The 17,548-nt window shown below is 34.9% G+C and overlaps 1 protein-coding gene across 5 annotated transcripts in view; it reads left to right on the top strand.

Annotated features, from left to right (window-relative positions):
• Nucleotides 1-17,548, top strand: part of LOC128243363 (inositol 1,4,5-trisphosphate receptor type 3-like) — a 136,415-nt gene that overhangs the window by 100,206 nt on the left and 18,661 nt on the right. For all 5 annotated transcript variants that reach the window (XM_052961102.1, XM_052961104.1, XM_052961106.1 and 2 more), the window contains 22 exons: nucleotides 429-538; nucleotides 1,534-1,650; nucleotides 2,417-2,552; nucleotides 3,200-3,299; nucleotides 3,654-3,708; nucleotides 4,288-4,397; nucleotides 4,985-5,084; nucleotides 5,643-5,750; nucleotides 6,243-6,379; nucleotides 6,479-6,546; nucleotides 10,941-10,996; nucleotides 11,199-11,363; nucleotides 11,597-11,835; nucleotides 12,008-12,092; nucleotides 12,344-12,531; nucleotides 12,991-13,104; nucleotides 13,326-13,410; nucleotides 13,570-13,656; nucleotides 14,912-15,016; nucleotides 15,232-15,303; nucleotides 15,454-15,592; nucleotides 16,016-16,154. In XM_052961102.1, coding sequence (XP_052817062.1) covers nucleotides 429-538; nucleotides 1,534-1,650; nucleotides 2,417-2,552; nucleotides 3,200-3,299; nucleotides 3,654-3,708; nucleotides 4,288-4,397; nucleotides 4,985-5,084; nucleotides 5,643-5,750; nucleotides 6,243-6,379; nucleotides 6,479-6,546; nucleotides 10,941-10,996; nucleotides 11,199-11,363; nucleotides 11,597-11,835; nucleotides 12,008-12,092; nucleotides 12,344-12,531; nucleotides 12,991-13,104; nucleotides 13,326-13,410; nucleotides 13,570-13,656; nucleotides 14,912-15,016; nucleotides 15,232-15,303; nucleotides 15,454-15,592; nucleotides 16,016-16,154 — 2,515 coding nt within the window. The remainder of the gene's footprint in view (nucleotides 1-428; nucleotides 539-1,533; nucleotides 1,651-2,416; nucleotides 2,553-3,199; nucleotides 3,300-3,653; nucleotides 3,709-4,287; nucleotides 4,398-4,984; nucleotides 5,085-5,642; nucleotides 5,751-6,242; nucleotides 6,380-6,478; nucleotides 6,547-10,940; nucleotides 10,997-11,198; nucleotides 11,364-11,596; nucleotides 11,836-12,007; nucleotides 12,093-12,343; nucleotides 12,532-12,990; nucleotides 13,105-13,325; nucleotides 13,411-13,569; nucleotides 13,657-14,911; nucleotides 15,017-15,231; nucleotides 15,304-15,453; nucleotides 15,593-16,015; nucleotides 16,155-17,548) is intronic.

The raw sequence follows: 17,548 nt of genomic DNA on the forward strand, positions 1-17,548 counted from the left end.
CTAATTTGCTATGAAACAGCGTTGATGTGCGCCGGCACACAAAGGCCATATGCCTAGGTTATATCGGTCACTTACAAAAGGAATTGCCGGCATAGACCCGATAGTTACCGTTATATCGTTTGCCTCTAGCCGGCCATCCTCAACATCGTTGAAAGCTTGTTTTACTAGGGTCAAGATACAGCAAGACGGGTAGAGAAATCGCTATGCTTTCCTTCATTTTTTTGTATTTTATTGTCATATTTTCAATTTAGTACTATAAGTCGCCTAAATCTTTAAATGAACAAGACTTAATTCTAACAATAGTGCCTGGTATAAAAATCCTCTTATTTAGAATATAGAATTTTAGTATGTTGAGTTACCAGTGCAGGCGTGTGCTTATTTCGAGCACTGTACTTCAGTGATATGTTTCCTTTATGTCCGCCATACAGGCCTGTTTGTGGACGTCGGTAACAACTACTCGGTGTTGGACAACCCGAACATCTGCTTCATCTACGAGTATGTCGGCTCCAAGGACTCGGAGCGGGAACAAAGCCAGTTTGTACGTAATCATATTGTTTCTTAAATCATAAATTCTATATAAACATGATCATATGATGAACACACATTAGTTTTTCTAGATTATAACGTATACTATCTCTATATATTTGTATTGCTAAGATACGTAAGCATTCGTTCTATCGGTATTGTACACATGGCAAATCTTTTTAACTCCACAAAAATAAGACTTATATTAGTTTCAAGTGTTCATCTACAAAGTCAATTATATTTTTGTACATAATTTAGGAATAATTTTTATGTTTGAAACATGGTTAAATACCATACCTATATGCATTGAAACAGCATACAGGGTAATGCCTGCACAGATATTGCCCAGAGTAATTCATCTTACTAATTGACACTTGCTTAATCACTGTAACCACTGCATGTTTTACTAACACACAGCAATCCGCATCCGGATCTTCCGGAGAATCACAGGTACCATATTGCACACATTTGCTTTGTCTTCGTATTTGTATTGTGGGTTTGAACCTTCTATTTTGATATGCCATTCTCTCTCTCTCTCTCTCTCCCTCTCTCTCTCCCTCCCTCTCTCTCTCTCTCTCTCTCTCTCTCTCTCTCTCTCTCTCTCTCTCTCTCTCTCTGTTTTATGTGATGTCTTGCTTATGCAGTAGGACAGTAATCGTAAATATGTCCTCTGGTATCTGAAAAAATGAATACTGATTATACTATGTTTTCTGTTCTACGACGGTTTGCCATCATTCATCAAATATTTAAATATTAAACAGTCAATATATCTACTAGTTAAAAACGTCAACCTAAAACACTGCCATTGCCTTCGACGAACATGAAGTATTGCGCTAGGCTTAAGTCTTTAAAGATACTGGTTTTCTAATAATTCATCACGTGACCTCTGTTCTTTCGCCAATATAGAATAATTTAAGAGTCGTGTGTCATTCTAACAACTGCCAGTATATCATCATTATTCCATTAATACCCTTAGTTTAATGTCCCAACCCGTCTTCCTTGTGCCAGGTTGTGAAGGATCTGGTGACGATATTCCCGGTATTGCGAGATTGGCTGTCAGAGTTCCTCAACAACAACTGCATTATGACCGCCTCCGACATTGGACACAACCTCCTCATCGAACAGGTATGTCAATTATGAAGTTCATTTTTTATATGAATGTTATTTAATGCACCAGTCAATTGCAACCACGGCCCCCCATCGTCCGGGGATATAGCGGGGATGGCCGGGGAAATGGGCCATGTTTTTACCTTCCCGGTGGCCTCGCAGTGCCGGGTGAATGCGGTGGTTTTGTATTCGCGCCAAATATAGCGAGGAATGTGCCTTACTTAGGGTCCCTGGGGTGCGGGGGCTTTTGGCGAGGATTTTACCATTAGTTCGTCCCCACAGGGCGGGGGTTTTACTCGGGCTTGGCTGGACCGAAAGTCAAAGTCCCCGCTATTCCCCGGACCTGGAGGGGCCTTGGTTACAATTGACTGGTGCATAAGTCGCTATTCCAACAAAATATCAATTGCATAAATAAACTAAACGTTCGAAGGCTTCAATCCCATCATTTATCGGTAAAGCTATTTTGATGTGTGTGTGGTATCGATATAAAGGCGTGTGCCTCTAGTTCATTGGCGTCTTGGGCCCATGCATTGTTTCTCTATACAGGGTTTATTTGTGATTGTTAAACCACTGGGTTTCTCCCTGTGACTTTCATTGTAACAATCAAAGTCTTCACTTTTGTTCATTTAGGAACTGACAACGATACTCGCGTCAATTTTACATGGAGTAAGGATCTCGCTTTGCATGATTAATTCACAACAGTAGTTTTTCATGCACATCAGTGTTTGGAATTAAAAACTGTATATATTTAGCTAACATTGAATTATCTAAAATGTTTTTAAAGGTTCTTAGACTTCTGCAGCACCTAGTAAAGTTTGGTTACTACAGCGACATTGATGACGTAAGAACATTACTGACGCCACTTTTGAGTCTTCTTGACGGACGCCATGATGTTCCCTTTCCGAAAGATAAAGGCAAAGGTTTGTACGGATATGTCATTATATGATATTTACTGTATAGAAGAAATTTGTTAAATGTATATGTCCTTTTCGGAACAGTTAAATAATTATTTTCAATATCATATCTGGAGTGTCCGTCGTATACTGTATATAGTATGTTTATACTATAAGTGTCTCTTGTAAATTACTGCTCATGTAATGTATAAAAACCACCAAACAAATATTAAACTACTGAAATTATTCTTGGTTGTTATACCCTATTATGTTGATGTAGTTATAAACTGTTCAATAACTTTCTTACTGTTCTATTCAACGTCTGCTTCATCAAAGTTTGCCAGGCATTTTTTTGTAAGAATTACGCTATTAAAGTTAGAAGTCAAAAGTATGCCTTTTTATCATCATCATCATCATCATCATCATCATCATCATCATCATCATCATCATCATCATCAGAAGCTTCTTCATATTCATCACCAACATCGTCCATATTATTTTCCCATAAATATCAACTTCATATCCATCATCAACGTTGTCGGTGTTGATGACATCATACTCACTATCACATCACCATTAATTTATCATTGATCGACGTATACCTCTTTGATTCGCACATGTGATCACCGAAATACGTTATCTATGTATCTGTATTCTTCCGACTTCCCATATAGGCTACTCCAAGGACGGCCAGAAGTCGGTAAACAAGTATCGAGAATCGGGAAGATTTGAAACCAGCAACGAAACTGAAGCCGTAGTGCGGGCGAAATTCCAGTAAGTGTTGACTGTAACTATACGTAGATGTTTGTTTTCTGAGCTGGAGTTCAAGGTTTATACTGTTGGATTTGCATGTTATGCATTGTATGAACTCGTGCACGTTTTCATGTTTCATCATGCTTGCACGTCAATAGTTTTTTAATTAGAATACATACCTGGTAGAAATATTCCGAATGTTTAAGAATTAATTGATTTAACGTCGTTAAGAATTTATAGTTGTGGCTTCCTTACATTATTCCTAGAACGCTAATGAATCATGGATGCCTCCACATAAAGAAATACAATAAAAATAAAAATATGCATATCGAAGTAAATATGAAACATGTTAACATCTTACAACACTTATTTCAGAGCGATGGAAGTTCTCGATCTGCTTTTGACATTTCAGAGGAATATACGACTGAAGGTGATTATCGAAATCGTTACTTCTCAAGATACTGTGTATTCTCAAGTTACGTTTAAAATACATAAAAGACAAGCTATTTATTTAGATGATAAGCTCTGTAACACAGATAACGTATTTGTATTAAAGCTGCACTCTCGCAGATTTACCGTTTTTACAACTTTTTTTTCTTTTCTTGTCTTGGAATGAGCAAATTTTTGCCATTAAAATCTGCAAACCAGTGATAAAAGACTGCTGACAAAAGATCAGATCGCAGATTTTCATATTTCCGTTCGAAAAGTAATGTTTTATGGCTAAAACGTTACTAACGGTTTAAGAAAAATGCATAAAACATGATTTTTTTTGACTTAAATATAAAAATCTACACTCTTATTTTTGTCAGCAGTCTTACATGACTGGTTAACAAGCATTTTCGCATAAATTGGCTCAATTCAAGACAAAAAATAAAAAAAGTTGTCAAAACGTTCAATCTGTGAGAGTACAGCTCTAATTGAATGAACAAGGCGTGTCATTTTTCTGCGTGTAAATCAAATGTTATCATAACAGATGAGTAGGTAACTAAACGATGACTTTTGATTTTAGACTTTTGTTGAAAAGTTCAAAGTGTCTGAGCAGAACGCGAATAAAAAACGCAATCAGACGACCATGGAACCGTTGCTGTATGAAACCTTCAATCCACAGACAACTACCAAGTAAGCAACCTTTTTGCATGATACCTTTAATCCGCAGTCACCTACCAAGTAAGCAGTTGTGGGTTCGATTCTCACCAGGAAGATGTTCTTATGGCCTCTCCAAAAGTATATCTGATGTGGTATTCAATATTGGTCTTAATTGGATTTAAAAACAGTGAATGAAGTCAATGATGTAAGACAATCAGATAGACCTAAATTACATACTGAATATCACCCTGGTTGTCACCCAGAAAGATTCATATCAGCTGTCAGTAGTTTTCACAATCGAGCTGAACTATATTCGTATAAACTAAGTAAGCAATCACTCGTTTAAACTTATTTAATTTTACAACGATTGTGAAACAAGGTATTGCAACTGACATAACTCACTCTCGTTGGCACGATGTTGCGCGAGAGTGTGGTCTTGTGTTGTGGGGGAAACCGGAGTACCCGGAGAAAACCCACTTGTCCGGCTTGGTGACCACTAATCAAACTCACATGCGCCCAGGCCGGGAATTGAAATCACTAATATGGTAACTAGTATATGTATACATATTCATTAATCAGTCACTGACCGTATACGTTCTAGTTACTATTTTTTCGACCAGGAAAGCTATGAAGAAGCAGAGGGAGGTTTTACGAGAATTGAAGGAGATGTTCCACGCCTCCGCCATCTTTGAGATCGACAGCACAACCACTGTACTCATGGTATAACAAGATGTCTACGAACTGTGACATGCATGTTTATATTGTTTTTCTAACGATAACAGATATAGGAGTTCTTAAGCTCTATGGGAAACATCCGAAGTAACGAAAATATTTGATATTGTTTCAAACAAATACGTCGTTAAAAACGAATAAAGCATTGTAGTGATAAACATAACGATATTACTTATGCAAGTATGTTTTCATTATCAGCCGCAATTTTTTTTATTTATTTTTGTTTTTGTTTTTTATTATTATTATTATAATTAGTATAATATTTATTATTATTATTATTATTATTAGTAGTAGTAGTAGTAGTAGTAGTAGTAGTAGTAGTAGTAGTAGTAGTATTTTTATTATTATTATTATTATTATTATTATTATTATTATTATTATTATTATTATTAAAGTTGAATATGGTAACAATATCAATATAAATTATTGCAATGTTATTATATGTAAAATGGATAATTATGTTATGATAAATGCAGTCATCATGAGTTTTTTACCACCTTTCACATGTGCATATCATTGATACGTGTACTCGTCGTATCTTTGCAGGACCTGTCCAACTACAAGTACGACATAATGGTGACCAAGTCCCTTGACATTCTTAACAAACTGTACTCCTCTCAGAGCGACATGTTTAGACTAGCTGTCGAAGCACAGGTGATAGAACTGTGCAATCATGCATTCTAAGCTTTAGGGACAAGCCTAGTACTCAATTATTATTCAGTGGTGCAAAGATGATGTCAAATCTCACACGTCGATATCAATAAATTAGTTGTCAAACGCGTTTGGGATACTGGCTAGGTTTGTTTCTATAGTTTCCGATGTATTATTGAAACTAAACATGATTCTGGGTATTTCTTATATGGGTGTAGTTTATCAATGCACGCGTGTTATTTGGCAAAAAAAATAGTTATGGTTTGCTTCTCGGCTCAAGCCTGTAGTCTCTTGAAAGTTTTATTAATGTTTACTCATAGCATGAGTATCGCTAAGATTCAAAATACATCCGTATTGGACGCTTGCCTGAAAACCCTTAATTAGTTTGACTGACACTTACAAGAATTTATTGGATTTTTAACCAGATATGGCCCTCTCTTTGTATATCTTACATATGTTTGATCGAAGTGTTTGAAACAGGTTTTGTATCATTAGATTCTGCTGTCACAAGACTCAGCGCGCGTACACCGAGAGGTTCAACGAAGTTTGCCGGTGTTACGGAGACTGTCAAAACAGAAACTGAATGATCAACAGGTGCTGCTTATGTCGGAAATACTGGACGAGCTTGCGGAGTAAGTACCATATTGAATTATTTGGACGTTTATGCAAAAAAATGCTTAACAGCATCACATATTATTGATAAACACTCATTTTTAAATCGTATTTTTCAGGTTTTGCCATTTGCCAAAGAATCCCCACGAACCACACTTCATGAATCAGAACATTATGATTAGTCATGGTAGGTGAAAAAGCAACTCACAAGATCCACGCGAACCAGTTTAAGCATTTTAGTGTCATCCCTCAGGTCAAATTATGAGCTATTCTCGTATCGGCATTACAACGTTACTAAAAGATAACTATGTTAACAATTATTTAAGGAATGAATTGCGGGCTTGATGTCATTAACGGGGTATGAACGCAATTGGGCTGGTCAAAGTGTGTGGAGTCCGAATGACTCCACGCGTACTTTGAGCAGCCCAATTGCGTTCATATCCCCGATAATGACATCAAGCCCGCAATTCATTACTTATATTTACACCAATAGTTCATTATTTTATTCAATAATTGTTTAAAAAAATACTTCATTTCATTTAAGAAAACATTACTCTTTCCTACCCATTCTGTAAATAGAACGACCCGACTGTAACCGGAAGCATTTTTTCAAATGACGTTACAATAATGCGGGAAAAGATCAGCCACTTGAAATAATAATAATAATAATAATAATAATAATAATAATAATAATAATAATAATAATAATAATAATAACTTTATTTAAAGAAGGTAACACATTAGGACATAGGCATCATATTATAAACAAACATAACACACGACTTATTTACAATGTGGCCTTCTGAAATAAACATACACACGCACACACGCATAAATGCTTAGAATGAAAACGCAAGCAATAAATCTATGTTATTTCAAAAGGGTATGTATTAAAATGTTATACGAAAACATAAAGAAACATGAATATAATACATTAATTATAACATCAATGCCGAACAATACATCAATTTGTACCTAAAGGTTAACAAATCGTATCATTAAAATTTATTAACTGAGTAAGTAGGACAGTCACACATGTATTTAACACCTTACTCGAGATATATATAATGTAAAAACAATAGTCATGGAATTATGCGTACAATTCTTACAACGGTTTTTGCAATTGATAATGTAAAAAGAACTTCTTGCAGCAGGCTTTAAATGACTTTTCCGTGTTCGATTTACGTATTCGTTCTGGTAAAGAGTTCCAAACTGTCCCACTGTAGCATGCAAACGAGTGTTTCTTGTATTGAGTTTTATGTCGAATGTGGGCAATGTCTTGTCGCGTAGAAGATCGCAATCCATATCTTGTATTGTTTGATAACTTTATAATGTCTCTTATATAACTCGGTGTAAGATTGTTAATGGATTTATATACCATAACAGCCGTTTGATATTTGCAACGGTATTCAAATTGAAGCCATTCTAATTGTTCAAATAATTCATGCGATGGCGTTCAAATAGGCTTAAAGAAAATAATTTTAGCAGCTCTTTTTTGAAGCATGGTTATTCGTTTCGTATGCGTTTGCTTGCTTTTCCCCCAAACACTACAACAATAGTCAAAGATATGAAGTATATACGATTTATAAAAGAAATGTCTCATTTGATCCGTTAAAAAGTAATTAAGTCTTTTTAAAAGAGCTATCTTTGCAGTTACTTTCTTGCAGACAAAGTCAACTTGCAGGTTCCATGACAATGATGAATCAATAACAATTCCAAGCAATTTCTTCGAAGTTACATTTTCAATAAGTACTTTGTCTATGAATAATTTGAGGGCACATGCATTTCTTAACTTTGCATTTGAACCCAGCAACATGCAATTCGTTTTCAATGGATGTATTGCCATATTGTTTATTTTGCACCACTCTTATATTATATCTAAATTTATTTGCAACGTACGTTCAATTTCCTGCGTATTTGAACCTTTTGCATATAGTGTAGTATCATTAGCATATAAGTCAATCAAGGAATTTTCTATTTCAAAGGTAATGTCATTAATATATATAAGAAAAAAAATAGGTCCAAGAATGGATCCTTGAGGAACTCCAGACCTTATACATCTTCGTGAAGATTGGTAACCCCCAAACTTTACAATTTGGTGTCTATCTTTCAAATACGAAGTTATCAGTTAAACGGTATTATCACTGAAATTGTATAATTTCAATTTATGTAAAAGTATTTGGTGATCTACTAAATCAAAAGCCTTTCGTAAATCAAGGAAGAGAGCACCTACAAAGTTTCCATTGTCAATTCCATCAATCCAATCATCAATTATTCTTATCAACGCTGTGTGAATGATTTTCTCGAAACCCAGATTGAAATTCATGTATGATATGCGTATTTTTAAAAAATGTTTTGATTTGATCTGCCATGTGCCGTTCAAACACCCTTGACAGTGTTGGAAGGATGGAAATTGCTCTATATTAATTTGTATCATTGCGACCAGAAGATTTATATATAGGCAAAACCTTAGCCTCTTTAAATGAGTCTGGGAATATTCCTAGCCGTATGCTATTATTTATAATGGACGTTAGAGGTATAACAATACAATCACCACATTGTTTTAGGATATTAGGCCCTATTCCATCTAATCCTGTAGCTTTCGCCGTATTAAGCTTATCAATATACATGTTTACCTCTAATGGGGTGATGTAAGATATATCGAAGTACTGACCCTTTAGCAAACTATTTAATTTAGTACCAAGTTTTGAAAAAAGGGTTTCATCGAACACTGATTTACTGATACAATCGGATATGTCAGTAAAATGCTTATTGAACACGTCTAATATTTGTGCATCGCTAACAACATTTATTCCGTTTGAATGAAGGTACTGTGGTAATATTATACTATTATTGTTTGTAGTGTCATTATTATTATCATTCAACTCTCTGAGGTTCTTCCATAACACCCTAGAATTTTTACAGTTTTTAACAGCTTTATTGTAATAACCTTTCTTGGTTTGCCGTACTAATCGAATAACGTTATTTCTTGAAAGTCTATATTCCGACCAATGTTGACGCTTTTTGAATCGATTTCTTTTTTTTATAGCCAACCTAATTTCGTCAGTAAACCAGGCTGGTTGTGTTTCAAATTTTATTCGTTTTTCTTTCGGTGGCGCATGGTGCGACAACACCTCATTCAGTCGCTTATATAAAACTTCCATGGCTTCATTAGGGTCTTGAATTTGTTCAACCTCATTTATATTTACCTTGTTAAGATCAATGCAGAAGGAAATTTCATTAAAGTTTCTGAACGACCTATATTTTAATGTATGATGTCGATGCGTGTTTTCTGAAATCTTTTGTAAACGGGCAGCTCTAGTCAAACAAACTGGAAAGTGGTCACTTATACTTAAATTTGATACGAATGCTTCACATATTCGATCCACTGAGTTCGTTTATACATGATCTATAATAGAAGATGTTTTCTCTGATACTCTTGTAGGAACATCTATAAGCTGATTTAATCCGTATTTCATAATACAATCCTGCCATGCAGTAATTTTAAATGTCTTACATTCGGCATTATAATTTATATTAATGTCTCCGACGATATGATACTCTAAATTTAAGTCCTCAACATTCTTTAACTGATTATTGAACATATTAATCCATTCTGACTAATTAGAAATGGTTTGGTTTTGCAAAAAGATACTTCAATCCACATTGCTTCAATGTGTTCAGACTCAAGTTCTTTTCTGCGAATAAATGGTATATTTTCTCTAATGTACACCAATATTCCACCGCCCTTTTTAGTTTTTCTATCTTTACGTTCAAAAATATAACCAGGAACGTTTATCATTTTGTCTGATATTCTGTCAGTCAAAAATGTTTCACTGAACCCAAAAATATCAAAAGTTTTGCGCGATGACATCAAATAGTATTTGATTTCATCAAACTTTGGCAAGAAATGTTGGATATTCAAGCACGCAACGTGTAAACATTTGCAACGAAAAGGAAAGGTGTCATCGTGTTCATTTATAAATACTTGTCTTGATATTGTTTCATTAGTGCTATACTTGTGGTTGCATTTTAGGTTGTTGCTTTTAGCAGAAATATTATGTCTAACACATGCACAATTATAAAAATTACACTCTGAACAAATATTAAGCAAATTTTCAAACCTGTTCTTGCTTGCAAAATTGATTGTGTGACTGTCAGTAAATCCCTAATAGAAACGCCGTCGGCATGCTTCTGTTGCATGATTATCCATATTGCAGTTCGTACAAAAGACTCTAGTCTTCTTGTAACACTTAACGCAACATTCATTTGAAATTTAAAAAATAATACTTTCTAAAATGTTGATTTATATTTTACGGGACCTGCTGACACAGTACAAACAATAACAATATCAATATTTTTCATGTTTATTGTTATGCAATAAATTGCGATCCGAACATATCCGAAGATGTTGCGTTCATCGATTCGTTCATCGATTGATGAACGCAATTGCCGAAAGGCAGTTCATTTAAGGAATGGAAGTTGAGGTGTAAATGTTATATAAAATAATTTATATTTGCATTACTTGATTATTCTTGCATTACCAAAACAAGTATTTATTTAAAAAATGTACTTTTTCAGGTGTTCTTGACATTGTGCTTGATATCCTATCACAGGAAATTGAACCCAAATTACTGGTAAGTTTCAAGTGAGATTGTAATTAGGTACGTAATTTATTTTGTGCATTTAGTTCCACGTGAATTAGATGACTCATGTGCTCTGTTAAATCATGTAAGTTGGTATGATGTCTTTCTTGAATACTGATATTTCCATTGAGGCTTTGTCACACCAATTCACACCAATATTTCACTTACCCCAAGTGTCGACTCCTTTATCCAGGAAGATCAGTACAGTGGTATGAAAGTGATCTTCAAGAAGACCTTATACCTGCTCCAGCTACTGATCAGAGAGAACGACAACGTCCAGTACCGTATCTTTAACAGCCTTGACGTACTGCTGGATGTTCAAGTGGTACCTTCCGACCTAGCACTCGCACTGAAAGAGGTAACCAGTTATGTTAATTGTTACCTTACAATAATTACCACAGACTCTTACCGAAAAATGACCTTCAAATACGTAACCAATAGTTGTAGCCGTGAAAGAAATTAAAACAAGCTGTGGATGTTCGAGATCCAATAGAAATATAACACACATCATTCATAAATGAATACTAATTATGATTTTTCTCAGCATTACATAGTCAAAGGTCGTATATCCAAGATGAAGTTATGTTGCAGGTCTTCATTGCCAACCAAGCGACGTGTCTCAAAGTACACCCGCAACAAATCAAGAAGATAGTGCGCCTGGCCGCGGAGCATCAGAACAACGCCTCGGAATTTCTGGACTTGCTTAATGTCCTTGTAAAGGTTGAAGGACTGGACTTGACCATCAAAAGGAACCAGGCACTTGTTATGAAGTACATCATGCAGAACTTCAAGAAGGCTGCATACGTGCTTGATCAACCTCGAGAGGCTAGGTTTGTTGCACATAAATTGTTTTTCGTGTTAATATAAATCTCATTGAAATCAAAGGTTTCGTTTTCGATGTGTATTTGTATTGGACTCAATAAAAGGTATGACGCTGAATACATTTCAGATCTTAATGCCAATTTTGTTGTTTGTAAATTCCCAATTACTTTTTTTAAACAGAGAGAATATCCTGACCAACAATGCTGACGAAGGACATCTTGCTTACTTTGCCCACCTTGTCGATTTGCTAGCAACCTGTGCAGAGGTATGTTCTACTATCAACTCTTTGAATATATGAAACATCACTACAGATTAGTCCATTTATTGAATCGAGTTGAAAGGGCACTAAGGAATTGTTTAGATTTCATAAGGGATAACCTTTTGCTGAACATATGCATATAACTATTTGAATAGTATCCAATGGTTTAGTTTCAACTTACCTAGACACAATTGTAGTCAATCATGGAACTAATATCCACTCAATGAATAAACATAAACACAAATGGCTCTCCATAGGGCGAAAACAAGTTCATCGAATCCCTTTGCCAAACCATTCTGCCCGTGGACGAGATCCTGTGGGTGATCAACCACCGCGACATTGACTGTAACATCAAGAGGCCATTCATCAAGTTCATGATGTGGGTCTACATGAAACCTGCAGAGAACCTTATAGAGAGCGGGGCAGCTGACCTACAACACCACAAGTTAGTGGGTCTAGAATATATCCACAACAATCCTTTATTTTTCTTGTCCTTCGAATCATTGAATATGATTACTGCGTAAATGTTACAGAATACTGCTAAGGCATGTGCAAGGTGGCCGAGTTGGTGCTAATGTAACGTTACTAAGTCAAACATCAGAATAATGGATGAGTATTGTGCTTCTGAAGAATTCAATTAATACACATTGTATTATACATAACAGATAATTTCCTGACACATTCACCATTTCTTTTGGGAAAAAGTTAATTCAGTTTTTTTTAATATACCGAAACGATTTCACACTGTTCGATTGTATTTAATTGTAATTAAGACATTTTGATGATAAAATAATTATAGTTTAAAGTATTATGGTACGAAGCAGGTGGTCGATTACCTTATATCATTCGATATCATTTCAACATTTTATGAGACCATTGCTTACGTATACCAATATTTCCACAGGCAACTTTGGGACTTCATCAGCACTGTGATCGGAGAAATAAACCAACTCACAGATTGTGTCAAGAACTCTAGAGAAAAATCCTTTGACCTGCTGAAGATGTCGCCGTCCAAAAGGTGGCGATTCATTTTTGTTTTTACTTATTACAATGATATTCGTCGTTGACTATCTTATTAACAAATCGCGCTTATTCTTTTTTCATCTAGATATTGCGTTCAAAAGAAAATTGTTCTAAAATTAACTGCAAATCAGGCACAATGAAATGTATTAGAGCATTTAAGATCTGTATGATTTTAAATCTTAACCAAACTAGATATATTATCTTCATCTGTTTCAGCGCGGTGGCCGACACTAGTGATACCAACACGCTTGTTCATAGCGGCCTATTCTACATACTTGAGGGAGTGATGCCTTTCCTTGAGGTAAACATACTAATGCAACAGAACTGTCCATTTATTTATTTAACTTCTACTTCTTATGATACTCTTCTGAGCATGAACAGTAAACACTTTTGACTCCAGAATATCCTGTCCTCAATTGTATTGTTTTGTGGACTTTGGTAATTTTCGATTCTATTGCAGGTATTCTACTCGTCATTCTTCGCAGCCGATAAAGATCTCTATCCTGATGAAATATTTCAAACGGACAGTCTTTCCACTGCATTACTGGTAATGACTGGAATCTTGCTAAAAACAAGATTATTTCACAAAATCTCTGTTTCACACATGTTCAAGATATTCAAACCTTTTGCAAATATATAACCGGTCTGCAACAACGTGCATAAACTGCAATTCTCGTGCCGTTTTAGACCGGTCAGACCAATTAGGTGTTTAATATCTCGGCCCCTAATTTAAATTATTACTTTGATAAGTTTGCAAGGGAGAATTATAATCTTACTGCCAAGAATGTTTCGGCAATTCAACGCATTGATAAAGGAGTAGAAAATAAATCCACAAACACTCGCCTACATTGAATTAATTGTCTTTCAGCTACTATTTCAACAATTCACGGATTGGTTCGAATCCGACTGTGTACGAATAGCTGTTACAGTGTCTATTTTACAGTGTTTATAAACGTATTATGTAAAGTAAACACAATACATTTGATATAAAATAACATTTAACGGTCGTTTATATGATTGGATAGTTTAAGAGTTAATTCCAAAATATGCACTTTTGCATTCAATTAGCGGTGTTGATGTAAGTATGAATATAAAAAAAAACATATCGGTGATATTTATGACTTTACACTGTTTGAAAAGACAACGTCGCGGAATTCATCGAATCAAATTGGTCTACGAAGTATTTGGAATAGAAAACTGTTTTCAATAAGTAAGCGTTTATTGCTCAGTCCTTTTATAATAGCGACAATACATACCTCTGGTAGCATCGCGTGTATTCATTCCATAGAAGTTGAATGTGTTGGTGTCATCTTGCTTCGTACTGGATCATAAACGTAAATCGCTTGCGTCCATAGATGTTCACCCTTTGTATTATCCCTTCACTAATTTATTTGCACTTTCAAGCATTGGTTACGTTTTGTGTCCTCAGTGTACTAGGTGTATTAACATGTAGACGAACATAAGGGCACACAATATAAGTTAATGCAATATTCCTTTGATTTTATTGCAGTATCATGTTTAACTCTTTCGACTAAATGATCGAATGAAAAAAGGCATATGATTAAGGTACAGATAAAAAAAAAGAAGTTAATATTTGTTGTTGTTTTTTTATTTTCATTTATCTAAATGTAATGAGTTAAACATGAAAATGCATTAAAACAAAATGAAAATGCATCAACTTATAGTGCGCGCCTTAAAGCATAAATGAAAGTGATGTGTTTACCAACATCAAATAAATATTCTAAGTGTAAATGATGAAAAGCTTCAATTAGGCTGTAGAATATTTTTCATTTATTTTCTAGGCCTTCAGCGATATGGTCGGATGTCTTCTTACTGGGCCTCTTCATATGAAGAACCTTGTGGCCTCCATTACAGCAGTCGTAACAGCATCATTTACGCCAAAATCGGTATACATTCTGTAATATATAGTTTCTGTGACTAGAACAGCTCGATTCATTTCTTAGTAATAAATGCTGGATATGTATTAGTGATATAATACATGTTTTTATTAAGTATAAAGCATGTTTTCACAAACGTGTGGTCGTTAATTCACGACAGCGCGTATGCCTACAACTCAATTTTACTCATAATGAATGTTTTTGAAACTATGCATGTGTTGCAGATTCTTGTTGGAGTAATGGAGCGTTTTACTACTGAAATGAAGGTTGGCGATACGAAAAGTGCTGTTAGAAAGGTACGTTATGTTAAACAAAATGCAGAGCATAAATTATTTATATGTTGATATATATATATATATAAACAACTGAATATAAAATCTGGCTTTTCTCACGTTGTGACCAAAATGCTAAGGGTATCGACGCGTAAACATATCAATGCATTGCAGGGCAACATGGAGTATTATGCCGCCGAACTGGAGCTGAACGCCAAGTTCAATACGTTTGCCCAAAACTGTAGGCGCGTTCATGTCGGACACAACACGGTGCAGCAACAACTAAAACAGAGGTCGAAAAACTCGAAGCGAGGTGGGGTTCTTATTTTCATTTTAAATGTTACATTGTGTACGGTTTGAGTAACTCTTTAAAAGAAATATGTGTACGGTTCGAAACTATTTTTTCTTCTTACTTATAAAGCCAGTTGCTATTGGGTACTTAGGTAATGACAACTTACTACTTGATCAATGTCACATGGTCACCGATGGCATAAATCCACATGTTTGGTTAGCACGTTTGCGTAGAAAAAAACTTGATATACTGGCATTGCATTGGTGACGTCGTCGACGTCGTCTTGCGAACACTTCAATCTAGGTCATCAGTCAAAAACCGTTTTAGCGCTGTATAGATATTACTCATATGTGTGGCAAGGTCCACAATTCAAGCTTAAGTAAGGTTTGAGTGATGTTGATTCTTATAAAAAGTATATGTTGTATTTTGAGTGTTACATCACAGAATACACTGAAATGGGGAGCAACGAGGAGCTTCCTCTAGGAGAAGAGTTTCAGAACTTGGTAAAATGTTTCATCGACCCCAAAGAAAAGAAGACAAACAAGAAATACGCATTGACTGCAAAACTCCTTGACCAACTTGCGTAAGTGATATGTTACAATTAACTTTATTTTTTTAAACGCGTTACTTACTAAACGTTCAAAGCTCATCGTTTATAAGATGATATACATGTAGTTTTAAATAGTTTCGTGTTCTTTGCCATAGCGTTCTTTTGATTGTCTTTTATATGTTGTTGTTTTTGATCTTCTGTATATATTTTACAATAACTCATTAATAAGAAGTTTCTTTACACACATCATGTTAACGCCATTTTCTACATGCATCCAAAAATTAGGGCAATGATTTATGAGGTACTTACGTTAATTTCAATATCAAAATCAAATATGTTTGTTTCTTTATGTTTATAATCAAGCATGATAGCTGCTTGTGAGTTTTTAAGTTTTAAGCGTACATTTCATATCATTTTTGCTTTACAGCGACGCATTTTTTCTCTTAATGTTTCATAGATACACATTTTATGTTTTGCAATATTTATTTGTTACTTGTTAATTTGAACATGTATCATTGTTGTGATTTAGAATAGGGGCCAATTATTATCGAAGCCGTGTTTTGGGCGGCCGTAGGTACGTAACCGTCTCACTGATTGCGACTCACTCTGTCTTCCACAACTAATTTCACTTCTGTAATTTACAAAGAACTTTTAAATATGATAAAAATGCTGTATGTAATCATTCCGTGTAGTCCTTCTTTCTCTTGTACTTGAATTCCTAAGGTGATCTATTCACTATGAACTATATAATTAATCATTCCACTATCGAACCGCTTGTTGTAAATTGTAACATACCCGTGTATATCCTAACCTGCTTTGCTGATTATATATTGTAATATAAGAACATTGTCGTTTATCTAATGACTACATATTCACTTTTACTTATGTTACTTTTTTGAATTCAGTATTTAACTTTTTTCATAATATTAATACTGCGAATACGCTACTCTATATAAAATGCTCAACCTATCGCATATCGAATTGTACAATATTTCGCAATTTGATTATGATTCGTGAATCTCCTTGTAACGAATTCGTTATACATTTTGTGCCAAACTAAGGTGGCTTACATATAAGTAATGTTCTGGTCTTTTCTCATGCTAGTTTTCAGATTTGGAAGTCATCAACAGTGCCATAAAATAATATTTAGCTCAGCTAAGGCTAGAGCACTTAGGGAGATATTTAAGGATCCTGTGATGTCATCTCTCTCTCAACTGTATTTCATTGCAATGAAATATCTACCTGGATTTCTTGGGAATACTTCTTGCATTAGTTTTTACCCTAGTATATGTTATGCCTTCGCCATGTGCCTTTAAACTGTGTCCTCATTACATGTTTGGCTTCTGAGCTTGTATATGTAGATTCTCTTGTGTAATTGCCATCAAAACTACAATCCAAACAATGTATCTGGTTGCCAAAAGAAACAG

The sequence above is a fragment of the Mya arenaria genome, chromosome 8 (assembly GCF_026914265.1).
Source record: "Mya arenaria isolate MELC-2E11 chromosome 8, ASM2691426v1".
NCBI lineage: Eukaryota > Metazoa > Mollusca > Bivalvia > Myida > Myidae > Mya > Mya arenaria.